The sequence below is a fragment of the Hippoglossus stenolepis genome, chromosome 18 (assembly GCF_022539355.2).
Source record: "Hippoglossus stenolepis isolate QCI-W04-F060 chromosome 18, HSTE1.2, whole genome shotgun sequence".
NCBI classification, from domain to species: domain Eukaryota; kingdom Metazoa; phylum Chordata; class Actinopteri; order Pleuronectiformes; family Pleuronectidae; genus Hippoglossus; species Hippoglossus stenolepis.
In genome coordinates, this window is record NC_061500.1 from 18,855,098 (window position 1) to 18,882,041 (window position 26,944).

Below are 26,944 nucleotides of genomic sequence, written 5' to 3' on the forward strand. Positions count from 1 at the left end.
AAGGTCAGATATTATTCATGACTCCTGAGACATTGTATCGTGAAGAGGAGAAGGATAATCTGACTGTGGACCATTTGGTAAAAGGAATAGTTTTTCCTTTTGAGAAATCTGCTTATTTTCCTTCTTTGTTTCACAGAGTTACAACAACAACAACAAAACCTCCTTAATGCCTGTATGATATGAAGCTTAGCTCTGTCTGAAAGTAACAAAATCCACCTTCCAGCACCTCCATGGCTCATTAATAAACACAGGTTAGCTCGTTTTGGCTTTTCATTCAAATTGCTAAATATAAAGAGTTAATTAGTGAAGTTTATAGGTGCTGTTAAATGGATATTATTTTTTGTTTCACCCTATTTTCTGTCTTCATGCTAAGCTAATTAGCCGCTGGCCGTAGCTCCAAAGTTGCCTCACAGACACAATGATAGCAACAATCTTTTTTATCTAACTCTAACCACGAAAGGAAAAAAAGCACAATTCCCAAAGAGTTGCACTATTCCTTTAAGCACTAACATTCTCGTGTGTGCGACACTGAACTGAGGTTCTCTGATTATCCCTGGCGTCTCCCTCCTTTAACACAACCCTCCGAGCCAGATTACAGGCTCCATGACATCACTAAAACCAGCCAATGAGAGTGGCTCCTCCTCTGAGCTTAGACAGTCCTGTTATAGTCATGAAATGCTCAAACGATGCACTGTGCCTCATCGCATGGCATGTTTGTCGCATTCTTTCCATAACACTCATCAATGACATTAACATGTTTTGTGTGTGTGTGTGTGTTTGTTCATTGTGTGTATTGCTCTCACTGCCGACCATGCTACAAGTCAACATCAGTTGGCTGCTTTCACTTTTCCCTGTTTACTGACAGTCATCTTGTTTTCATATTGTTTTTCTCTGTTGTCTCATGTCGTGGTTTCTGCCTTTTTCATGTTTAAGTGGATGTGTTTGTGTGTGTGTGCGTGTGTTTGTGTGTGTGCCTGCAACTTAAGAAAATGCAAATAGACATAACACAAGCAAATTCAGGAAACTTCATCAATTTAACAACACATGTGCTTAACATACTCACAACACAACCAAATAAAGAAATACACAGCAAATACTAACACAACCAAACACAGAAACACACTGCAAATACTAACAACACAACAAAATACAGAAACACACTGCAAATACTAACACAACCAAACACAGAAACGTGCACAGATGACCAAAGTGTTTCCAGGGGACATAGAAATGTGATGAAGCTCACTGGGACATGCTCTTTCAACTTCCACTTTCATAACTTCAACATTTTTCACAATTGTCTTTATTTTTTCAATACAAAAGGGAGAAACAACAGATATTCACCTCATTCATTTCCTCAGACTCGTAATGTGCCATCGAGGAAGGTGACCTGTTGCAATCAGTCGTAACCCTAACTGACCAATCGGCATGCATTAGCAGAAGGCTATGAGCTAAATCACTCTGCCTGTAAGATAAATGAAAGGACATTAGTATCTTTTATTATCAGTTCTGGTATAGTATTAATACTTTATTTGACAAAGTTAAATGTGGCTTTTTTTTTGTGTCAAGAAACAGGTGTAAAAAACTATTTTAGCTGTTTAGCTCCATTCACTCTCCTTCATTGAGAACTACCTCACAATTGCTCTCTAGGTCAATTTTAAATATTAATACTATTGGTGCGATATTATTAATATTCTATATTCATAGGAAAGCTCTGCCTTTGTTCAATTTGTGACTTTATCTATTCACTAAAATATTTTTTGTGTCTCTTGGAAACACCTTGATTGTTGTCTGTGCTTTTTGTTGCCCGTCTGCAAATGGTTGTGTTGTTTTTTCAGTATGTGTTGTCAATTCGATGACGTTTTCAGAATTTGTTTGTTTTCCTTAAGTTGCTGTGTGTTGAGCTCGCAGGGCCACCGCACCACTTCCTTTTTAAAAAATGTTTTTCTATATTTTAATCTTCACTCTCGTGCTCACTCCCTTCTCTGTCAACCCCAGAGTTTCGATCTCCATCGCACGGGGGCAACCTCAACCGCTCAGCGTCACTGAGCTGCACTGAGCGCGCTCCGGAAAGTGGCTCCGTCGGTGGGAGCAACACCCAGATCCCAGGCACGCCCTTCCAGTACATCCCAGACTTCTGCGTGCGTGCTCTCACTGACCTGCAGTTCGTCAAGGTAAGTCCCTTTTTGACTGATGCCAGCTCAGTCTCATTAGGTATCAGTCAGAGGAAGAAGAGTGGTTTATTTTTGCATTAATAACCATCTCCGTTCAAACGATCCTGCTTATTATTTGCTGTTATTTTTAAAGAACATTATGAATTATCACAAGTTGTCCTTACAATATCTGTTTGTTTCCCTTGGGAGGGTTGTTTAGATATTTAAATGCAGATAAGAAAAGTCATTTCCATGATCCAACTAATTAACCATTGGGTGTTTTCCACCTGAAAGGTTTGGCTCATATTTAAAAAAATTGCTCCCTCCCAATGATGTTTCTAAAGATGGTGGATGTGTCTCCACTTTCTCCCACCATACACAAGGGAACCCAGTATATCTTGGCACTGCCATCTCACGCTGCTGACGTCATTTGACACCAGATTCAGCACCGTAGTGATCAGAGAGTGGAGCATACGCATATCGAGGTCCAGCCGATGCATTTGTCAGACCAGTCATGAGCCAATCTCATTGTCAATCCTGACGTCTCGCCCTGTTTTTAAAGTGTCCAACAACTCATTTAAACTAAATTTATCAGAAACATGAAGGTTTGTGGCCAATACTACAGGCAGCCACCAGGGAGTGATCCTGATGTTTTTTGGCCTCCTTCAGGGAGCTGCCATCTTGTCCATCTCAGTCACTGGTCCGTCCTCATATCTGAGCAGTATAATGGAGACCGTTGGGACACGGTGGGACACTGTCTATCAAAAGCAGGATGGCAGTTCAGTTTCTTACAACTAATTATTAATTAACAAATTATTATTCTGTCATCATTATGTATATGTAAGTACAGTTTATGAAACATACCCTCAGTTGTTAGTTTATTAGGTACTTAAATGAATGCAGTCTAGTCATTCTAGTGTTTAAATTGTTTTAGAGAGGACAATTCTGACCATTCTTTATATGCAGCTCACAAACTATTCCCACTTTCTGTCTTCAGCATTGCTGCGTGTCTGAGTGCTTTTGTATTTTTACCTGCAGATCACTCGTGCTCACTACCAGAATGGTCTCCTGGCATCCAGGCTGGACAGCACGCCGCAGTCTCCAGAGCGCAGTCACACTCGTCTGGACACGTCCATCTCTTTGCCCCCCATCACGCCACCGGGGACACGCACACCACTGCCACTGGCCACACCTCCTGTAAAGCGGCCAGCCTCCACCAAGCAGCCGACACCACCGGGCAGCCGCGCCGCTCTGCCTCAGACCACCTCGTCCTCCTCTTCTAGCCGCAGGCCAAGCCAGGCTCTGCCCCAAGCCACTCCCCTTCAGAGCAACCACACCTCCCTCTCCCAAACCCACCTGTCCTCCGTTAGTACGGCACCGTTTACCCTCAACCCCCACCCTAATCTGCCCTCCAAGCCCCAGCAGTCGCCGCCCTCTGCTGGATCAGAGAACGGGCCGGGAGAGACCACCACTCTGCTCAGCGAGCAGCAGAACTGTGTGGGCCCCCGCAGGCCAAGCCATACCCAGGCCCACCCCCACCCACACGTTCACACCATCAGTCACGCACAGACTGAAAGCACCATCTAACTGAGCTCCCCTCGGGGAAACCAAACTACCTGTGCAATCACATGACACACATTGGCACTACTACTTGTTCCTGTTTGCTTGTTGTTGCCTGAACTTTTCTGTAGACGTCAGAGGGAAGCTGAGGATCATCATGTGTATTTTGTAAACAGAGATCCTCCTTTATCCCCTCTTGCATGCCCCCCCCCCCCAACCCAACACTGAAAAACACCAAGAACAGAGAACAAAGAGGGCAGAGGAACAGGGAACACTAGTGAGTTAGAAATGTACACAGAGCTGTGTGTGTGTGTGTGTGTGTGTGTGTGTGTGTGTGTGTGTGTGTGTGTGTGTGTGTGTGTGTGTGTGTGTGTGTGTGTGTGTGTGTGTGTGTGTGTGTGTGTGTGTGTGTGTGTGTGTGTGTGTGTGTGTGTGTGTGTTTCAAAGGATCAGTTCACCCAAATTGTGCAATTTTTCAACATTTGGAGAGCAGCACAAACAAATTTCCATTGCGCTTTATTGTAGATTGAGTGGATGTCTCAAACCCTGAGCTCATACAACTGGAGCTGCAGTGATTAATGAATTTTATTAATCACTGCAATCTTCAAATTTGAGAATCTGAAGTATTGCTGCTTTTCTCCTTGCAACAGAGGAAGCTAAACATTTACATGAATGCCATTTCTAAATAGTGTTCACACCATGCTAAACATGTTCTATTTCCAGTTTAGATCACTGTTACTCAATGATCTTGACTTTATGTTACATGTATTAAGTCCAGCTCATAATGTGAGTGGACTTCCTATATGTTTCAAAAATAACAAAACAAATATTTTATAATTCCATTTAGTTTAATTCCATTTCTGCTCTCAGTGGATTTTAATGCACTCAGTGTTTTCCAGGTGAATCAGTTGCAGGGCAGAAAAACATTTATTTGGCTTCATTATTTATGCTGATTTTGTTTTCTGGTGAGTTATCCACCAGTACACCAGGGGGGGCTGCTCCCTTTAGCTTACATCAACACACAATTGCAAACATTTGCTGTTTCCAGCTTCTCAAAAGGATTCTAATATCTTTGGGTTCTGAGCTCTGGGAAAATTATAAAAGGCAAAACACATAATTGCTTATCCTTGTTTGCAGCCCCTGAGTTTGTCGATCTCAAAGTGTTTTTTTGGTGTGGAGTGACCCTTTAAGTCATCACCAGTAAGACACTAACAGAAAACGTACATTCCCACCTGGTGTGTCCAGATCAAGGCTGATCCCTCAACCTTGCTAGATAATTTACTGTTCAGAGATGTTAGTCTCTAAATTTATTTTTATTTTTCCAAAGAGTGAAACTTCCACAAAGCTGTGACATTGACAGTGAAGGTTTTTTTTTGTCAGCACGTGGGATTTTTTATAGATCGCCTGTTTGACTGAGTATGTTCTGTGGAGTTGAGCCTGCGTTTGTTAGGCAGAGCCGTGACAGCCTGGTGTGAAAGACTAGTGCTGTGAAGGTGGCTGTGTTTCTGGCACACCTCCCAACTATGGCAATATGTTTTAAATTGTTTAATTTCAAAGAGTGATTTTAATTTAAGATATTTATTTTTGCTGAATATTTATTTATATGTATTTGACATTCAATGTTTTGTTTCATATTATAGTTTAGATTTGATTGATTTAATTGCCTTTTCTGGTTCATGGAAACACTGCAGAGTAAACAACGAACATAGTGCACACAGAATATGACAATAACTGCACAGACTCTTTTAGTATGATCGTTATCCACTAAACATCGCCGCTAAATATTCCTCACTGTGAATAGAGCTTGGTCCGACAGCAGCTCCTGCTCAGAGCTTCAGAGGTCAACATGGGAACGACTCACCAAACTGGACGTCAGCTGCGTTACTGTGCATTTCATGTGTGTCACAACTCTTGGCTGTAAATATAATGGATCTCCGAGCACCCAGTTTGGGTTGAAGAAAAGGGGACACGTGACTTGAAGACCAAATAACCCGTTAGTTTAAGGCCCACAGTTATGAGTGGAAAGTATGTTCACAGCACAGTTGGATGGCTTCTCAGTTCAATGCCATCTGTCATGCAAGTTTAATGAGGACATCTCTACATTCTCTCTACACAAGACTTCTTTATTGTGGTGTCAGATAACAAACTGTAACCAAGACCCGACCACACTCATTTTCTCAGATCCTCTGGACTGTTTGAATCCTAAGGAAGGCTGTAGCTGCGAGTCAAACATTTTGTTTACTAGTTTTTGGTTTGTTCAGTTATATTTTCTAATAGTTTTATATTATGGATAAATTGTTTTTTCAAGAAATAATAATTTTGAAAAACAGTTTTTTGCTTTTTTTTTGTTGAGAGCTAGATGAGAAAATGTATGTTACTCACACATCTGTGTGATGTTGGATGAGCTTGGCATAGAGACTAGAAACAGTAGGAAACAGCCTGCTTCCATCACAAAGGTCCGGATAGTTCCTACAGCACATCGTAGGCTCACTATTCCACATGTTGTAAAGGTGCTCGATGCTTATGCTGTTGCTACACAGATGTTAACATTAACAGATGTTAACACCTTATTTAGCAGAAACTGATTTAAGCATCAAATTTCATTATTTCACTTGCCAAGAGCAGCCTCCTACTTCTATCACTTCTTAGTTTTTACTGAAGTTTAGCATGTTAACCAGCACGTTCACCATCAGAGAAGACTTACAAATAGCACATTTAATTATTTTAAAAATCCCAATGTTTTGGTTTTATGGACAGTTATGGGGAGTGATGTGATGGAACTATTTCTTCTTCCAAAAAAAAAAAAAAATTGTTTTCAAATTTCCCTTTTTATACCCTACAAGGTAAAAAAGTGGATATGACCTGGCTATAACTTCTGGCTCTAACTTCATATTTACTGAAACCCTGAGAGCCAAGAAAGCAAAGTAAACAGGTTTCATAATGTGTTTTTGAAAGTTTTCAAATAGGTTTTCTTTTAGAAAGTCACAAACATGTATAGTTCACCATAACTACCTAAACAATATTTCCTTGTCTGAACTCACTGAATGCTAGTGGATAAAATGGGTGTAAAATATTTGCTAATATTCAAAACTTTCCAGACAAAGTTAAAACCTAGATGTGGAGAATAATACTCTTAGTTAGCGTAGAGCAGGATAACTGGCTTGTGGTCAGAAGGTTAAAACCCCTATAAAATGAATGTCTGAAGCTCATTCATAAGAAAATTATATCTTTATAACTTGTGAACAAAACGACATGTTGTGGTTTCACTGGTGGTTATGGGCCACTGCCCTTTGGCGGCAGTGATTTCGTGAAGAAAACTGACACAACTTGTTGTTTTTACACTACAAATTGAGCACAAAGATATAAATTAGTGAGCTTTGTGAAAGCTTTTGAAAAGCCATGTGGCTCCATGGACAGATATGAGAGTGGCATCGGTCATCTCACCTAACTCTCAACAAGAAAGCAGGGAAGCACATGTGTTTATTCACCTTGAGCGAAGTCCAAGGTTAAGGGTTGAGTCTTGAGAACACTCACAGCACAAGAACTTGTCGAGATTTTGATGGACAGCAAACATTCCACAGCGTGTCTGATTCACACCAGTGATGTTAACCATGTCTTTACTGGGGAACAGGTTTAGTCTGCAAACCCCCTGTGTTGACAGCATTTTTCACAATTTCCACAAGGTGTGTGTGTGGGTGTGTGTGTGTGTGCGCGCGCGCGCATCATTACATTCCAAACAAGGGATTATTTCACCTACATTGTGAACACATTGTGAATACTTTTTAATTTGTGTGTAAATGATGTTGCACCTATTCAACCTGTGTTTGGAGGACGTTTGGTTGTGTTCCAGTGGACTGATGACGCAGACATGAAGAGATTAACGCGAGGACGACTGAAGCCGCTCACTCCTCACTCTTGTGCGGGTGAAGGGCTGAGCTGAGATGTTTAAGCTGCTAGCATGTAATCTACCTATATTTTTCCTATGAATGCAGTGACACTGAAACAACAATTTAAGCGACTGTAAAGACAAACTATTTTGTTGATGATATAGTGGAGGATATTTATTTGAAAAGATACAAATGGACAAACCTGATGTATAAGCTAGCACTGATTTGAAAACACTTTAAACTTGTTGGTTATGTAGCATAAGTCTGAGGAAAAAAAAGAGAATATTCCAAAGCATTTCTTTTTTTTCTTTCTGAGGGATGGTTTGTGGAGTGAGATGATCAAGGCCGGATTACCAACTGGGTAAAATCAGGCTGTTATATTTCTAATTATATATTAGAAGAAAGATTGTGTATATGCACCATTAAACCCCTGTATAACAAAGGGCACAAAGGTTTATTTTCTTAGTGTAAGATTTTATCTCAAAAAGGATCTCACTGTGCCCACATGTTACATATTGTTAAACTGATTAGAGCTTTATGGAGCAAACCTGGAACTAGGCTGTGTTCCAGCATACCACAGAATTCAACACACAGTACATAGGAATGGGGGGAAATGGGGGAAATGATGGAGGCCCAGCAGCTCATTTTTACCCCGGGGCCCCCCTCCCCAGGTGAATCCGGCCATGGAGAAGATTGTGAACACCATAGATCTTATTGCAAATACACAGTCGAAATAGCCTTACCGTGTATTTCTGGAAAATATAGACCTGCCTGCTGGTTCATATAGGTCTTGTGTAGCAATTGGTCCTGTGCTGGTTTCCAGTGAAGCCACTGGTTGGCTGTGGGAAATGTGAAATCAGTTGTTCTTAGTAATTTATTGTTAGCGTTTTATTTATTGTTTTCTTTTTTTTGTGTTAGAGATGCACACCCGAGTGTGTGGTTCTGTGAAACGGGCTTCCAGCTGTTCCTCACAGCTTTTATTGGGTCACTTTACCCTGAAACACTGTGTTCAGTTCTCTGATTGCTCTTTGTGTTATATTTCTGTAAATACTCTGTACATGGGCATTTGTGTGATGCTGAGAGAGATGTTGAAAATAGCTCTATTTATAATAAGAGGTGATGTTATTTTAAGTTTTGTTCCCGTTGTTTTACTAGGAAGGCATTACATAGCAATAAACGTTGCACAGAGTTGACCTCAAATAATTTACTCTATCTTCTGTAGCTTGCTTCTATTTTATTTTTCATTAGACACGACAACCAAAGCTTCTTTTGTAGCCAAAATCCTTGCTCCTCTCCTCCCCCCTTTCCTGTCTTCCATTGCTATCCTTTATCTCCCTCTTTTTTTCCTTCTCTCCTCCCATTAATCCTTTTTTATCACAAGTCACTCCTTTTCCTCGTCTACTTTTCACCCTGCACTGCTCTTGACTTCATTCCCGCTGTTCAGAAGTATTGAAATTCCTCCAGGTTGGACTACGGGTCCAATCTGTTAAGCTGTTTTCATTGTAGTGGGGCTGGAGCCGGGGTTGGAGGGGGGCAGGACTTATCAGCAGCTTCTGCACTGTTGTTTTTTTAGTCCTGCAGCAGTGTGATGATTAGACCTGCATGAAGGTTAAACATTTTCTGGCGCAGTTTCTCAGGCCAGTGACTTTTTTCCACACTGTGTATCATTCACAAGGGAACCTCTTGAGGTTTTAAGCATGTGGAGCGATGCAGAAACAAGGGGGAGGAGAGTGAACCAAAACATGTTCTTTCATCTAATGTCATCCATTTTTATATATATATATTTAGGTTTGGATTCCTTTGCACACAGAGATATTGAGGCAGTATTTTTTCAGATTTGAGTTGCAATGCAGATAAATAATCATTGGTAACCATGACAATCTAATGGTTAATAATAGTTCAAATCAAGGCAGTTGACTTGGATTCATAAACTCTCCATACTAAAGTGAAATATAATTTCCTTTTTTTTTTTATTTCTCCAGGGTATATGCAGTAGATGATAATCGGATACTGCTGCAACATGTTTGACTTGAATTGCTGTGATTTGTTTTGTCTTTTATTGTAATGGTGGAGCAGAGCGGGAGGAGCACTTCCAAACACGGACTGCGTAACTTAAAGCAATGTGTACAAACTATTTTATAACTACTGTAAGGCATTTGAAGAAATCTATGGGATTAATAAACCTGAGATATATTTCTCTACAGAAAATCTGTCTCCTCGATTGATATGCAAAGTTTTCTGTGGATTATCTCGGCTGGATTGGTTTTCAGCCGTGTGTGCTTTGGTCTCCAGAGAAACCGCCATGCTTGTTTCACTTTTAACTGACGTGAGAGATGTTTACATGGCATGAGGGTGGATCTTGTGATTCTGTTATCAAAAGGAAGCTGGTTATACACTCCTGACTGCAGAGATGAAAATACAGATTATACATATTATTATTATTAAGAACATGCATTAGGGAATGCACACCAGATTGATTTCATGACCTCAGAACACTTCAGACTGCGTTGTGTTTATCCCCAAGGTGCAGCTCGTGTTATGGGATTCCTCAATTATGTGTCCCTATGCACATTGACAGTTCATCCCTGTTATCTCATGAAATGATGTATGAGAAAAGGGGGGGACAAAATACACCGTCCCTGTTCTGTGTATAAGTACGATCAGCTTTAGCCGAGGGTAACATCAGGTGCCAGCAGTCTGATTTGAGCCCGGGAGCAACATTTGAAATGAAGATAAACACTGCAATCACAAAAGATATGTGGAAATATGTTCTATCAAGTTGGAGCTTCGAGTTCCCCCCCCCCCACGCATATTTTTCACTTCTCACACAAATGAACTTTGTGGAACACTTCCTGGCGCGACCGGGCCTTCAGGAGGGATGGAGTGGGAGTGGGCGCCCTCCTGCTGCTTCGTGTAACAAGTCCCCTCTTTGTGTTCTCAGGGTCATTCATTGCTCAGCTGCTGTAACATTAACTCGAAATGTAGCGGTTTCCAGAGACTGACGGACTCCGACAAGCTGCGGTTGAACTTTGGAATTAGGTAATAGATAATGTCAGCGCCACTGTGGAGGAGCGATCTCCACCAGTGGACACAGAGCCACATGTGTGAAGCAGCCTGTTTCAGGGCTCGGACAGAGAGGACCAGGTCGATGAATGACTTGTTGTGAAGGAACACAACGGAGATGCGCGTGCTTCGCCGTCTTTTATTGGCTGTGAACAAACACGGGCTCTGATTCGCTGCCCGTGAGAAGGGGCGGTGTGGTCAGAAACGAAAACATTCAGAATCCAGCACCAACATGGACGTTAGGCCCGTTGCAGCGCGTGCATTTAGCAGAGCCAAAATGGCCGCCCGGCAGCGCAGTTGCAGTGTGTTTGGCTGGCTGACGCCGCTATCTCCGGGTGGGCGGGGCTACTGCAGGGGTCGGCGTCACATGATCCGCGCAGAGCCAGGCTGACCAATTCCAATATGGTGGCCAGCTTGGCAGGTCTACGGTTCCTGTTGATGGTATTGTTGTTCTGCGGGATCAGGTTCGGCGCCTGCAGCCAGGAAGCTCCGCCGGTCCTGGGGCTGCGACTGGAAGACCCGGCGGGCCTGGTGTGCATGAAGGATCGGATCATCTCTGCGCCAGATGGAGCCGAATTCAGGCTCCGTCTGTTCGGGTCTGATCTGAATGGAAGCTGGCCGTGGGTGGCGTTCGCAGGGGCAGCTGGCGGAGCTGTCGGGGCGGTCGGGGATGTGCCCGACCCGTGCGGGCAGGAGTCCCAACGCCAGCAGTCCGCTTTCCAGGTGAAGGGGAACTTCATCCCGGACCAGGATTACAGCGGGCTGGTGACGGTGGCGGTGGCGGTGCAGCAGAGGAGCATCTCTGCGGGAGCAGCTGGCAGAGAGCAGACGTACCACTACCTGTGCGTGCTGAGGGAAGGGAGGTGGGCTTCCGTGGGCCCGGACACACTGCGGGTCATCGCCGACAAGGATCTGCCCGCAGACTACATCCCGGCGTGGGGCCTGGCGGTGCTGGTGGTGCTGCTGCTGCTGGTGTGCGGGCTGCTGCGGACAGTGAACCTCAGCCTGCTGTGGCTGGACCCCGTGGAGCTTTATGTTCTCCACAGCTGCGGCTCCGAGGAGGAGAAACGGGCCGCCAAGCGCCTGGAGCCAATCAGGAGGAGGGGGAACTTCCTGGTAAGTTTTAGTGAGTGAAAACATGAGGAAGAGGAGGAGGAGGGTACCGTTTTGCTTCTTGATGCTTCTATCCCACCCTCTCTCCTTCCCAGACGTGTTCCCTGCTCTTCCTGTGCGCCCTGGGACACTCGGCGCTGGGTGTGCTCCTGTACCGGGCGCTGGGCTCCATCCTCTCCGCAGTCTTCACCAGCGGCTTCCTCGTCTTCTTCCTGGCCGAGCTGGTCCCTCACATCGTGTGCTCCGGTTATGGCTTCCAGCTGGCGCCGGGTCTGACCTGGCTGGCCCAGGTTTGTATGGTGCTCACCTGCCCTCTGTCCTGCCCCCTGGGGCTGATCCTGGACCTGGGGCTGAGGAGGGATGTCAGCACCTGTGGTATAAGGGAGAGGGCCATGGAGATGATTCGCACAAGCACCAATGACCCTTACAGGTAAAACACGGATCACACACGGATTTGTACATGTAGTTTCAAAGAGTGAGTATTCTGCCTGTGTAGACCCTATATACACACAAATCACAATTAGTCTCACAGTGCTTAAAAAAGGTGACATCCTAGTCTGCCCTTAACCCTCAACAAGAGTCAGTAAAAACTACCAACAAAACCTTATTAACAGAGGAAATAAGAAGCTAGAAACCTCAGAGAGTCAGATGAGAGGGATCCCTCTCCCAGGACGGACAGAAGTGCAATAGATGCTGCTTGTAACAGAGCACATCGACAAAATAACAGTATTTACAACATTGATGAGAAAACACTTTTTAACATATATGGGGAGGTGTATCAATGTTTTAATGCAAAATAAAATGCCTGACAGAGATGGAGGGAGCAGACAATTGTAATAGATATTACCTATACGTAGTATATGTGAGTAGGCATATTATATATCAAATAATCTAGTTGTTAACATAATCCAGGATCAGCTGCCACCACGATCCACGGTGTGGCCGAAGCAGTGATCCTGGATCTGCAACGATAAAGCACACGAACTTGGGGGAAGAAGTCAGTAACATGTATTGATGAGACATTAATGTGATGAAGAGGAAGAGGAGGAAAGGGAAACTCCATGTGCCACGTGTCCCCCCGACAATCCAGCCTATAGCAGCATAACTAAGAGCTGGGATAAGGCAGATCTGAACCAGCTCTAGAGATACATTTAAATGTATTAAAAAGAATTGATGTGATTCCATCAGGAAGGTGTCTGATCAGTACCACATCTACTCTGCTGCAGGGCAGACACACAACCAAAGTATCTATAGTGTAAAGTGCCTTAAACATCTGCACAGTATCACACAGCTGACTGTGACGCACAGCCTTATACCCACACACTTTCAGTCACACATATACTGTATATGTGTGCACATTTACTATTAATAACTCTTATATCGATTCTGAACTAGATTAGATATAAATAGACATTCATGTACCTCATTAATTTATAATCATTATAATTAAACACTTCTCTCTTTCAAGTGCCCCCTTATTTTACACTCCGGTTCTTTTCATTAACAGGAACTTCCACCACAATGAAATCCTTTTAATTCTTTCCTAAGTCATATTATTGTCCACATTCTAATGATAAAAGACAATCAAAGTGTTTTCTTAACTTTCAGTTTTTTGCACTTATTTAATGTTATCCTTTAGTTTTGGTGATACAACCTCAATTTTCAGGATTCAGAGCAGTTTCCAGACATCATTTTTTGAACTCTTAATACAAACAATTCCATATACCCATATATACTGTATATATTTATATTGAACCACATCAAAGCTTCTCGACCACAGGGATTTCTATTTTCACTCATATTCTTGTACTGTACGTGCGTTCATAGCTAACAAAAATGTCAGTCTCGTACCTTTTTATCTCATACCCGTGCCTGTGTCTCGTTTGTGCAGTGAGTTTGTGAAGGAGGAGTTCAGCCGCGGGACGCTGCGCATTAAGACGGTGGAGGACATTCTGACTCCTCTGAAGGACTGCTACATGCTGCCCAGCTCGGCCGTCCTGGACTTCTCCACCATGTCTGAGATCATGCAGAGCGGATACACCAGGGTGCCCATCTACGAGGAGGAGAAGTGGGTACAGCAACAAGAACGCGTCACAACTTTCTTGTCCCTAACAACCGAAACCTGTATTTTGTCAATGAAAACAGACGAGAATGGCAGCATTTACCTCTTAGGGGGGCCAGCTAAAACATGTGTTGTTTTATCTCTTTTGATTCCCACTGTATATGGCAGTGTCACCATTTCCCCTGAAACCAATCAATGCTGAAGCTAGATGATTAGTCAACAAATCAAACAGATGAATGACAGAATCAACCGGAAACAATTTTGATATCTGATCAACATCTTTGTCTTTTTTCGACTGTTGCTTGGAAAAATGCAAAATTAGAATTTGTTAACTTGGTAATGATCGTGGGCATTTTTCATCATTTCAAAAAATGATATCCTCTGAACAATGAGTCACTGATAAGTGGAATAATTGTCAGATGTTTTAATGATCAAACAATGATCAGTTGCAGTCTTGTGGTTCTCTTGTTGTGGAATAACTCTGCCTCACCTGCATTTTTTTCCACTACTTAACTTGAAAAATGTCAAACAAATTATCTCAGTGTCGTGTACAAAGTCAAGGTCTGAACACTAGAACACAACCGTCCTGTCACAGATATGCAGGTATCAGCATATATGTATATGTATTGTCCAATATACGTTTTTATATGACATAATGCATAGAAATATGCTCAAGGTAATTTAGAAATGGTGTCATCACACTTTGTACAGTAGAGCGCACTCGGACTCCACTATTTACAATACTCTCCACAATATATTATATATAAACACTTGAGTTGTTTTACCTATATACACATTTACTAATTTCAACAATATTATACATTATACGGAACAAGTCCTTAACTGTGGGAATTTCATTTTCCACCCGTTTTCTTGCAAGTACTTTTTTAACCTACAATACATTTGTTTCCAAAGCCATCACTGTTATCTGATATCTGACATTGTTCAAAATTTAAATTATCTCAATAAAATACTGTATGTCACACAATGAAAATAGGCTACAAAGCCTGGAAGACTGCAGCCATAAGACAGAAAAACATGGAGCAGTGTAATGTTTGAACTTCTTATAATGACTAGCCACAAATACAGAAGCTGTTATTGTTTGATAATATTTGTTTTTCCTTGTGACATTTGTCATGTTGGTTCGGTGACCTGTGATATTTTAAAAACAAAGCAAGTACAGCTCCACATTCAGTGACAACACATGGCCTGTAGTTTCGTTGGGCCAGTGGACATTTGCGTTGTGTACTTGGCTTTCCACACATGGGCATGTGTTTGCTCTTCCAGGTCCAACATTGTGGAAATCCTGTATGTGAAAGATCTGGCCCTGGTGGACCCAGACGACTGCACCCCCATGACGACCATCACCAAGTTCTACAATCACCCGCTGCACTTTGTCTTCAACGACACCAAACTGGACGCCATGCTGGAGGAGTTCAAGAAAGGTGTGCTCATGCCCATATCTGCTTTTACAGGAGGAGGGAGAAGCTTCTTTACTGTAATGTTTGGCCATTTTCTTCCCTGTGTGCTGGGAATATTACTCAGGGGGGGTTCTCCAGATGATGAACTCCTGGAGCCAATTGGTCAACGTCAACAAAAATATTTCCCCCAAAACACATTTTCTAAGATATCACCGTGAATAATGAAGAGACAATCTAAAGCTTATGTTGATCAGAAAATAATTTGCCATCATATGATAAATCATGTCACAAAAAAGTCAGGAAATTATGCTGCAAAAACCTTTTTACAACGTCGGCTCTTATCACCAAAAACTCTCTTGACATCTTTGTCGCTGTTGCATGTTAGAGTCATCGTCAACACGCCCACTCACCCACTGTGAATCGTCTGGAGGATCTCCTGCTGTGTTCTCATATCCACTCACTGGAGTTTGCTGAGTTTTTGACCAGGGTCCGGAGGCTCTCGCTCCGACATTTGCGTTCTCGCGTACAGCCCCTCTGGGTCGGGAGGTTCTCCAGAGTTCAGTGCATGTCTGAAAGCAGCTTATGAGGTCCGATGCAGTCATGTTGTAACTTTTGCAACCTTAAACATTGATTTACATACAGTTAACAACACCTGAATGGGGCAGCGGTACAGGCTTTTACATTCATGAAATTCAATACATGGAGCTGAATAGTGTGTGTGTGAATTAGAACTTTTTCCAATGCAGACAGAAACTCAGCAGCAACATGTCTTTACCGATCATTTTCAGTGCTGTGAACATAACTGCATAATAATAAACACTCATTCTTTAGTCTGGAAACAGCTGGCAGAGGGCTCTGGAACAAGATGAAGCTGTTTATGTCTTGTCAAAGAGGCTTCTTCTAATGAAATCTGCTCACGATGAGGTCAGCCTATCCAGACCCATCCAGGCCAATCCAGAGTGATTAAGGCAAATCCAAAGACCGCCTGGTCTGAAAAGAGCTGCTGAGGACAGGCAGGCGATTTGTATATATTCTGTCAATGTGGCACCAAAATAAAAACAATGGCGAATTAGCTATTAGGTTCCTGTTTGCAATGGATGTACAGACAGCTTTCACCAGATGAACCCGCGACTGACAAAAACGTAAAACCTGGTGGTTCTTAGGTGTGTTTGGAAAAAAACATGGAGCGCTTTCTTATGCCTCTGAGCCGGTGACAGTAAGTGGCAGCAGGCCTTATGTTTTTTGGGTTGTCCATCCCGTTCTTGTGAACACGATATCACACGAAACATGTTGAGCGAATGGCTTCAAAATTGGTACAATTATTCAGTTAGACTCAAGGATGATCTGATTAGAATCTTGTAGTTGGAGGTCAAAGGTCAATGTCCTGGTGATCTCATGTTTGGAATTTCTTTACGTCTGGCACAAACGTCCACTTGGACTCGACCTGATTAGAATCTGGAGGTCAAAGGTCATTGGGACCTCACGAAACACATTCAGCCTCGAGAAACACATTTTTTAAAGAATGTCTCGAGGTAATTCTGTCAAAGATGAACTGACTAGATTTCAGTCGTCAAAGGTCACAGTGACCTCATTTGAGTCTCAAAAAAATGTATACACTGAAACTGCCCTTGTTGTCGGAGGCAGAAAACCACAGGGCGGAATTTCGAGTTGATTTCTAGTATGATGCTATCCCCGGGATGTATTAAATCACATTTAATCTAAAATTACATGCAGCATCATGTGTGTCTCCCAGAATTAGTGTAATTTTCGATGCAAATTGCATAAATCACGTAAAAAAGCCTCACATCTCACTCTCCAAACCTTCTCCTTCACTCCTTCTAATCCAGAGTGACCAGGACTTTCAGTTTGAAAATAGAAAATTAAAGGTCAGACGAGAGGTTAGGTTGAAAATATTTTTTATTATTCAGATGAAGCCTTTAATGAGGAGTGATCTCTTTGAAATGAAATGTACTACAGGGAAGGTTTCTGTGATTTGACCACTGACCTTCTCACTTCATACCAGGCAACTCTCACATGGCCATCGTCCAGAAAGTGAACAACGAGGGGGAGGGAGATCCTTTCTACGAGGTGCTGGGATTGGTCACGTTGGAGGACGTCATCGAGGAGATCATCAAGTCAGAGATCCTGGATGAATCTGATGGTTACTGTAAGTTTACATAGACACAGTTGTTGCTTTAGCATCTGATATTTTAGTTTAGACTTTTAACACCTCCCCCCCCCCGTAGTGGACAGGAAGGTGAAGTGGCCTCTCCCCCAGCTGGAGATTCCTCTGGAGCCTCGCAGCGCCCACGAGGAGTTTTCTCTTTTCAAGCCTCCCGAAGGAGAACCCAAGATCCGCACCTCGCCGCAGCTGCTGCTGGCTACACACCGCTTCCTGTCTAGAGGTTTGCGATTTTTATCTGTGAACATTTACTTGCATGGAAAGATTGAGTCATGTTATGCCTGACCATGAACCTCAGTCACAAAGTAACACAGCACATGTAATGATTATGTTTCCGTTATACATTATCAGGGTCTTTTACGTTTGTTTTTTTTCCTCCCTGTTCATAGCCGCTCTTTTCATAGTCAAATAGTTTAGTTTCATTTTAGTTTAATTCAACTCAATTTGACTTCAACTCATCTTCTGGATTGTGTCATGTCATTAACCGGGTAATTCACCTGAAGGATTCCAACTGTCCCAAAAAATCCCATCAGGATCTTTCCAACACAAAACTACAATTCATGACCCGAGGTTTCAATCCTTCCTCCCAGTTTAGAAACGTATATACATGCTACTTTCAAAATAGTCATTAAACTTTATTAATTGATTATTTAATATATCTTTTTTGGACTTACCTTTGGCAACATACACATATCAATACTCTACACCTAACTTGAGAACCTGAAATTAAAGTGATTTGAGGTCAAGAGTGTTTTTCTCAACAAACCATCACTAGCCAACTGGCAACTTCATTGTAATCTGTGTCTCTGACCGTTGACCCCCACCCACCCACCCCTGGCAGAGGTGGAACACTTCAGCCCTGGACGCATGACTGAGAAGGTCTTGTTCCACCTGCTCCGTCACCCCAGCGTCAACCAGGAGGTGCACTTTGACCCCAGCAACCGGCTGAGCCCGGGCCACTATCTCTACACCCGCAACCACCCGGTGGACTATTTCATCCTGCTGCTGCAGGTACGAGCTCGTGTTCACGTCCGCTTTTGCTTTGTGTTCACAGGATCAGTTCACGAAGAAGTATTTCTCTTCGTAACTTTCTCCCAACTTCCCAAGCTATGGCGTTATTTCTGTGCCACATTAGTGAGCGCGTAGTGGGACTCTCGGAAGCACATACTTTATTTATTTAAGCAGAAAATATTTATCTGACCAGACACAAATTTGTCCTGTGCGCGCTCATCTCTGCCTCCACCCTCACCTCGCTCACAGCGTCTCTGCTCTCTCACCATCTCATGTGCGCTCTCAACCCTGCCTGAGCGCTCGCTCGAGTTGGCACAATATACTGACAAATTGACACAAAACTAGCCAATCAAAGACTGGGATGAAGCAATTCTGATTGGCTGTTTTACATCCAATCAGGCTGCTTCCACAAGAAGCAAGCGAGGGATTTGGAAAATTACTGATCAAGAAAGAAGGATTCAAAGAACATGAGAGAAAATGACAACAGAAATATTAATAACATCTAAAGAACATTTAACAGTCTCTACTATTTTGTTTAGTGTATTATAGAGCTGTTGCATTTTGAAGGCCATATCTCCATATTTCTCGAGCAATTGGCTAATATGTAACGATTTTGACTCCTCCCTCTTCAAATAATTAAAAATATGTTCTTGCAAGAGCCCCACTGCGCGCTAAGGAAAGTCCCATTGTGCGCTCACTAATGTGGCACAAAAATAACCTTACCAAGCAACCTGTGGTGGCCTTTAGGTTTTTGTGTAGTGCTGCTAACAAACAAACCAACTAACAGGGCCCAAAACATAACCTCTTTGGCAGAGATAATAAGAAGCATGGTAGTTAAACAATTGGCATAGTTACACCAATAAAAACGCAGATATAAGAATTGCCTCACAATCCTAAACCACAGACAGTGGTTTATTAGTGTTTATTAGTCTACAATATTTGACAACCACACTAATTTCTCCTATGAAGACGCATTTTATTATTATTATAATACTAACTAACTAACTAACTAACTAACAGCAGCCTCCACTCATGAATTATGGCTGCTCATAAATACATTAAAAGCACATAGATCTGCTTACAACTATGTTTACATACCGCTTACAAATGCTTGATAAGGAAAAGATCCAGTTAGTGCCTAAACAGTTGAACCTGTCGCCAACATCAGGTTAGTGTGGTCTGGTAAAGTTTTATTTCATAGTTTGGATGACACCATCCTGCCATGCATTAACACGAGTCTCTGTATTTATTTTAATGATAAACCTGCTGTAAAACTGACCACACAGGGCTACACTGTGGTAATCACACAGTCACGTACAGGGGAACCTGCTCACAGTTCCCATTTTCTGTATTTAACATAGAGAAGTGCACTGAAATAATATATCTTACCATCTCATTCTCAGGGCCGTGTGGAGGTGGAGATCGGAAAAGAGGGGCTGAAGTTTGAAAATGGGGCGTTTACTTACTACGGCGTTTCTGCTCTGACGCTACCATCTTCAGGTGAGGTCAAGAGTTGCAGGAAGACGTCTGCATCACACCGTGATACGTTGTTAAAATATGTCAGTATCAATTGAGTCGATTTTGAATCCAAAATCCAAACAAATCCACTGGATCACCTAAGATTTAGTTTTTGTTAAATATATTACTAGTAGGTGATGTATTGTTTTTAGATTTTTAAAATCCCAAATATATTTTCTCAATCTAAGATTGAGTTTTATTGCTTTTGATGCAGTCAAGACTTGTAACACATGATAAATTAAAATCACTATTGAGATGTCGTAATGTTTTTAGATAACAGGTTCTATACAGAAGATCTATTCAAAGATGTGTTGGCATATATTGTGCTGACTGTGTATTTATGTGATATAACAGTGCACCAGTCTCCAGTGTCAACACAGCTTCAATCTCCCAGGGATCCCTTTGAGTCAGCAGACGCCACCAGCCCGTCCAGTTATTGTCCTGACTACACCGTCCGAGCTCTCACTGACCTGCAGCTCATACGGGTGTGTAACACTGTGTGTGTGTGTGTGTGTGTGTGTGTGTGTGTGTGTGTGTGTGTGTGTGTGTGTGTGTGTGTGTGTGTGTGTGTGTGTGTGTGTGTGTGTGTGTGTGTGTGTGTGTGTGTTTTCATGCTGAAAGTTGTCCCCACTAAAGGCTGATATACAGCACACTGATGGGATTTCTGGGCTGTCTTCATTCGGAAAATTGCGTCATTATTATCAAAATGTTTTGTTTAAGAAGGGGGGGGGGGTCACTGTGTTATATCATGTGCAGCTCTGTTAATACTTTTGACTGATTTAAATTCTAATGTACAGCTCTTGTTGCCCACTGCAGTTACAGATAACGTATTAAAGGGATAGTTCACCCAAAAATGGAAATTCACTCACTATCTTCTCACCACTATGCGGATCAGGGCCAGCCCTGGCAATGTTGGCGCCCTAGGCGAGATTTCAGATTGGCGCCCCCCCAACATACACACGCAAATTGTCATGCATCCCCAAGAACTTTTGGACTGTATACAGATACACACACACACAGGCAGACAAAATTGTAGGCTATAAAAAATAATAAAAATCTATAATAAAAAATATAAAAAGAGTCTGAAATCTGCTGTACTGACAGCATATCATGTCATTTCGACAAAAATAAACATTAATGATGACCACAATCGGGGTGATTCCCACCTCTACATTGTTCTTTTTTCTCCTCCTCCTCTACTTTGCAGCGCTTTTTGAATTGTGCAATTTAATCCTTTTTTGACTCATCTTTGACTCTTTTCGTGGCGCTTCGCGGCGCTTCTACCTCCGGTGCGTCCCCGGGGTTAGAGGGTGATGGTGTGACGTTAATGCATTGGTTTACATTGCATGTGTCACATCATGATAAGTCAGTCTCTGATGCCGATGGAGGGGTGGGTGAAGTGTTTGAACACAAAACACTTCTGGAGTTTCAGGGGTAAATTCAATACAATTGAAGCAACTGGGGACCAATTCTTTAACGTAAAATAACTACAGGAAAAAAACAGAAAAAGCCTCCATACTGCTCCTGTGGTGTCATCCAAGTGTCCGTAAGCCCCGACATTCAAATAGGAATCGAAAAAGCGTCATTTACACCATGTTTTTAGCCTGTATCTCCTCTGATATCCTCCTCTGGAGCTGCGTTTTCACTTGCATCACAGCAGACATTTAGGATAAAAACGTGGTGTAAATGTGCTCCTTTCCAGTCGAATATCTTGAGTTCTCGCTGATGTCACCACGAGCCCCTCGGGCAAAGCGTAGAGGCGAAAGCTTGTGCGGTGTGTGTGCACGAACGTGAACGTGGCTGTGATTTCCCCCCCGATTCATTTTCTGAATGTGTTGCAGGTGACACGTCTCCAGTATTTGAACGCTCTGATGGCGTCTCGCGTCGGCCAGAGTCCAGATCCTCCTGAGATTAAGATCCTGCCCAACAGTCAGACCAAGCTGCTCAACGACAGAAACACCACACAAGGTAGCTTTGCTGGGAGCGTCGTGTGGCCCCCGGGGGCCACCGGCCCAGCACATCTCTAAACTAACATTCACTGCTGATGCTAGAAATCACACTCTTTCACAAACGTCTTTGTAGGATTTTTAGGAATGTACCTTCCTGTTTGCCTTCAGCTGAACTAAAATGATTTTTTCTCTCTTTTTTTCCTCCTCCTTGCGTGCCTCCGTGTCTCCTCTGTCCTCTGGCTCGTCCAGAGTTTCCTGTAAACTTTTCATTCTTTGATACCATTGAGAACTACTGTTAGTAGTTTTTTTGCATGAGGTATGAAATACAGCCTGTCAGTAGCATGACAGCAGACTGTGCATAACACATACACACACATTAAGGACAAACACACACTCACTCTCACACACAGACACACACACACACACCCCTCTATCTTCTCAAATCAACAGTCTCAGTGGCTGTTTTTTATTTATTAATGAGAGAAAGTGCTTTACTAGATTCACAATCAGCACGTAGATGTGTGTGTGTTTGTGTGTTTGTTTGTGAGGCTCTTTTGTTTCTTCATCCTGTGTCGTTCCTCCCCTCTTCTCACCTCTAACCTGCTGGGTTTGTAAACTCAGACAGACGTGGTTCCTCACACCGTGTTCTTTCATTAACTGCATGTCCGATCTGTTTCACTTTCCTCCATAAAAAAAAAACACAGATATTACTATGACTTGAAGGTGTTTAACATGTCCTCTGGCATCCATATGGGGATCTTCTCAGGCCACTTGCAACCAGTACAAATGTCCTATATGACAGGACTGGTCACATGATCACACGATGAAGCAACAGTCTCTTCAAATAAATTACCCTTAACTTAACCCTGAAAACGAAACCTCTCTAAAACAACCCCCTTAACTTTAATTTAATAAAAACTAATTGAGTAGAGTTTGAGTTCTGATTAATTTACACAATAAGTTCATGTTCTATGATCATTACTTAAAGGTAAAATATCTTGAACTATATTTACAATATATTTGGGGCTAAATTAATTTCATAGTGACATGTCTGATTTGAATCAAACAAACAGGATGAAATAGTGCATTTGCCAGAGACTATTTTCAGTGGCGGATTAAGTCACATTTAGTGCTCAAGCGAGCGTCTGGTGGAGCAACGTTCAGAGCAGAGATCCAATCCAACACCGGAGCAGACCTCCCATGTGTCTCTCTGAGGACGTCTTACATCACCTCAAGTTACGGTACGCCACAAAACGCAGTGACAAGACAAGATGGCACAAAAGTGTTCAGAGACAAACCAGCATCTGCTAGGCTTTTCACATTGTCTGTGTAATTCACGAAATTCGACAAAGTTCTCGTCAATTAGTTTTTTCATTCTACACTTTGTTCGATGCAATTACATAATGAATATGGTGAATTATTGAAAACACATCGCCCAACCCTAACACATGTTTGTTTGATTTGGAAATGTATTACATTTTCTTTGATGAGGTCTTGAAGACATTGAGTTTGAAGTTAAGTTTTTTAAACTCTTTCTGGTTTGACTCAAGCTCTCTATGCAACAACTTTTTCTTTTCCTCTAACTCTGGCCCTTCTTCGTCTCTCTTGTGCCACCTTCCACATCTCCAGCAAATGTCACTCTTGTCTTTTCCTCTTTTTAAATATCTTCCATCACCACAACATGTGTTTGCAATTCCCCCCTCACTCACCCCAAGCTCTCTTGTCATTGGTCGGCTTCCACAGGTGGGAGCGGAGCCCAAGAAAGCTCCACAGAAGAGGAGGCTCATGGGTAGTGCAGTTCTGTCTGCACGCTGTAAAAAGAAAAAAACATTTCTTTGTGTTTTATATATATTATATATATCATCTATGGCTGGAACGTAGTTTTTGGACATGACTGGAGTAAGAGTGATTTTATTTTGTCTTTTATGTTGATCCACTGCTCACACTTCTCATCTCTAGCCCATTACATTATAAGTTTTCAATTGCAATTATTATTTTATGTTGTTTTATACACTTTGAATTACTATTTTACAAACACACACTTTATTTTATTTTGGCTGTGCCTTTCTTACAAGTTTAGTTTTTCACACTAAACTCTGAATTTCCATTCCTCACTTTTTCCTGTCTGGGTGCCAAAGCTACATGTGTATGTGTATGATTTATGTGTGAGTGTGTGCGTGTTTGTGGGTGCGTACACAAGCATCCGTCCGTTTGAGACACTTAAAAACACTCAAGCTATTTGAAAGCAGATTTGCACATTAAAGTTGTGCACTGTCAATCATTTAAGCTATTTTATGGTACATGTGGGTTTTATATCCTCACGTCACAATTCTGTCAGGCAGAGAGTGTGTATATGGCCAAAAAGGTTTGAACCGTGAAACAATGACGGATGGTTTATACTGTAAATATTCAAGGTGTGATCCAAACTAGGGAAAAAACAGCCAAAATATGAATCTAAGAGTGGTAATTAATATATTATTGTAATTAGAGGACAAACAATCAAAAGAAAATTAATCACCAACTATTTTCATAATCCATTCATCCATCATTTTAGTCATTTTAAGGCAAAAGTGCCACTTTCCATGGTTCTAGCTCCTCAGTTTTGAAAGAAGTCGCATTGGGCTTTAAGAAACTGTGACAGGCAATTTCTCATCATTTGCAATGTTCTTGTACAGCTGCATTTGTTTAGAAAACATTTAACATTTGAAAACTACTTGTTAAATCAAGAGAAATGTTGAAAACATGTTTGTAGGGTTAGAATTGTTTTTTACAATTATTAAACCCATTTAGTCAGCCTGTTGAGTCCGGTAAGCTCCCACAGTAGAAGATGGCAAAATGATTTATCCAGAAAACAATCAACAGATTCCTTCATATTAATAACGACTGTTACTTACACATGTTTGTACTTGTCATATGATATCTGCTATTTTTGGATCAGCGCTGGTATTGACTCTCAAAAACCTTCAGAAACGATACCCAGCCATACCCACTCTAAAATAATTTGGATTAAAAAAATATCGTAAGTCGTTTATCTGTATGCACAAAGTATTTACAATTGCACTTCTCCTTTCTTCTAAAAATACTCAGTTTTTACACCCTTGTTAGACTTTATCTTCCACTGGACCTATGCACATTGAGGTACCGCTATTTCACTGGCCCTGAATCTGTGGTCCATTGAGTCATTTAAACCATAGACTGTATGATTTAAACCCAGGAACTAGTCCGATCTATTTCTCACATATTTGAGTTTGTTAACATTCCATGCCATGACTGTTGTGAAAGTTCCGGGTCACTGTAAACATTCACTCCGTTCATACGGGATGAGGAACGGCTCCTTTGACGGCACTGTATAAAAATTAGCAAAAATACACCAAAAGTTTAACATGAGGGGTATGTTGGGAAAGAACTACTTTGTCTTGTCCACGCTCAAAGGTAGTAATGAATAAATGTGAAGAATACAACGTGCACTTCCACACAATGTGTCCTGGAAGGAATTCAATGGATTAAATTGCATGAAGTGTTTCCTCTCAGCTTAACATGAACCAGTGACTAACGCCCCACTTTCTGCTGAAGCGCTGAGCCACAACTTTATGGAAGACCCAACCACAATTGCACAACACAAGGAAGTATTATTAAGTCATACATTTAGCACTTTTCTAGACAAAGTGTTTCTCAAGGCAACACAAGCAAGGGAATCAAGATGAGACTAAAGCAGCAGTTCAAAAAAAGGACAAATATATAGTTAAATATTCAAGAGGATGAATAATTTGATGATAAATATTCACATGCTTCACAACTCTCGTGTACAGTGTGCACACACAGCCACAACCATTGTCCCCTGTGGACAATATTAAAGTGATGGTGTGGATTGACATTTAGATTGAATCATCAGTCCAAACTTTGTTCGATCCCTGTAAACGATAGACAATTCCCAAGATGCCTTTCAATGCAAAACAACCAAAAACAGATTCATATTCTTTTACATTTGCCACCAATGTTGAGCTGATGCTTCAAAGCTTTTTACATTAGCTGCCGTTCTGCAACCTGATTTCTTCTCCAAAGATCCCCACCTCTAATAGCAACACTGATGGATGTTTTTAGCACAGTCCCCCAATCCAAACTTACTTGAGAAGTCCATAAAATGATCCTATAGCAACATGGAGGATGCTGAATTCAATGTTAATAGAGAATGTAGGGAAACAGGCACTCCTCCCACTTACATGGAACAAACTCACACTCTGATATATTGTAGTGAAGCAACTACTTGGACGTATCCCTCCACCATGGCTCAGCGAGGCGAAACGGGGAGTTCAACACTCAAACAGACTTATTATGGAACATGAACCATTTCATTTGAAGCCACATTTTCCCTTGGGCTAAATTACAGTGTATTTTTTGGCCATTACAGTGCAGTCGCGGCATATTCTCACAGTGAGTGTCGAGTATGACGTGTGAGTATTGTATTAAAATGACCTTGGGTTGTTTGAGTCGGCTCTGCACCAGCTGTTACATTACCACCTTTTGATTCCATGTGTGATTGATTTTTTTTCAGTGTTACCACATTTTGTCACAAATTTTTGACTGATTCTGAGTAAATGTTTTTCAGCTGTTTACTTATATTGTTTTGTTGTAATAAGTTCATTTCCATGGTATCAAAAGACTGAATGTCGAAGAGATAATCATTACTTTGTGCTTATTATACTGATGAAGACAGAGGTTTTTTTGGGGGGTGATGATGTGGAGAGCTGTGTGTTAATATATATATATATATATATGACTGCTTATAGATAGAATATAATTTGAGGTTGTAGTTTATAGGTAAGCAAATCTCAGTTTTTCAGGTACAATGATGAGTTATTGAGAACTAAACAGTTAAATCAATCGATCTTTATGTTCAGGTCACATTTGTAGAGAAATTTAACTTTGGTTTTGGGAATGCTGCCAGTTTTGGGTGCATTATGACTCCAATGCATTTAACACTTAAACAAGTTTCTTAGGAAATAAAGTCAATCTTGTTCTAAATAA

At 41.8% G+C, this 26,944-nt stretch overlaps 2 protein-coding genes and 1 long non-coding RNA gene across 6 annotated transcripts in view; 2 read left to right on the top strand and 1 right to left on the bottom strand.

Moving 5' to 3' along the window:
• LOC118125558 (metal transporter CNNM4) overlaps positions 1–9,808 on the top strand; it is a 28,905-nt gene extending 19,097 nt beyond the window's left edge. For both annotated transcript variants that reach the window (XM_035184266.2, XM_035184267.2), the window contains 2 exons: positions 1,999–2,174; positions 3,192–9,808. In XM_035184266.2, coding sequence (XP_035040157.1) covers positions 1,999–2,174; positions 3,192–3,740 — 725 coding nt within the window. In that variant the 3' untranslated portion in view covers positions 3,741–9,808. The remainder of the gene's footprint in view (positions 1–1,998; positions 2,175–3,191) is intronic.
• Positions 1,016–3,328, bottom strand: LOC118125560. Its single transcript, XR_004698861.2, has 2 exons — positions 3,186–3,328; positions 1,016–2,911 (listed from the first exon to the last, which is right to left on the bottom strand). It is a non-coding gene; the product is annotated as an uncharacterized LOC118125560 (long non-coding RNA).
• A 1,227-nt stretch (positions 9,809–11,035) lies between the features above and the next one.
• On the top strand, positions 11,036–26,944 carry LOC118125559 (metal transporter CNNM3). Of its 3 annotated transcripts, XM_035184270.2 has the most exons (12): positions 11,036–11,779; positions 11,872–12,206; positions 13,668–13,844; positions 15,126–15,283; positions 17,283–17,426; positions 17,506–17,664; positions 18,283–18,452; positions 19,856–19,952; positions 20,325–20,455; positions 21,812–21,938; positions 22,169–22,235; positions 23,663–26,944. In XM_035184270.2, the coding sequence occupies exons 1-11, from the start codon at positions 11,066–11,068 to the stop codon at positions 22,216–22,218; spliced, it is 2,262 nt and encodes a 753-aa protein (XP_035040161.1). In that variant the 5' UTR covers positions 11,036–11,065; the 3' UTR covers positions 22,219–22,235; positions 23,663–26,944. The 3 variants fall into 3 exon arrangements, with proteins under 3 accessions (XP_035040161.1, XP_035040159.1, XP_035040160.1); XM_035184268.2 differs by having other exon boundaries at positions 22,169–26,944; XM_035184269.2 differs by lacking the exon at positions 22,169–22,235.

Excerpts from the sequence above, each read along its gene's own strand:
- LOC118125559 (XM_035184268.2), top strand. The coding sequence starts at position 11,066 with ATGGTGGCCAGCTTGGCAGGTCTACGGTTCCTGTTGATGGTATTGTTG. Across the intron at positions 13,845-15,125 it reads CCCATCTACGAGGAGGAGAA|GTCCAACATTGTGGAAATCC; the intron begins GTGGGTACAGCA and ends TTGCTCTTCCAG. Across the intron at positions 18,453-19,855 it reads ATTTCATCCTGCTGCTGCAG|GGCCGTGTGGAGGTGGAGAT; the intron begins GTACGAGCTCGT and ends TCTCATTCTCAG.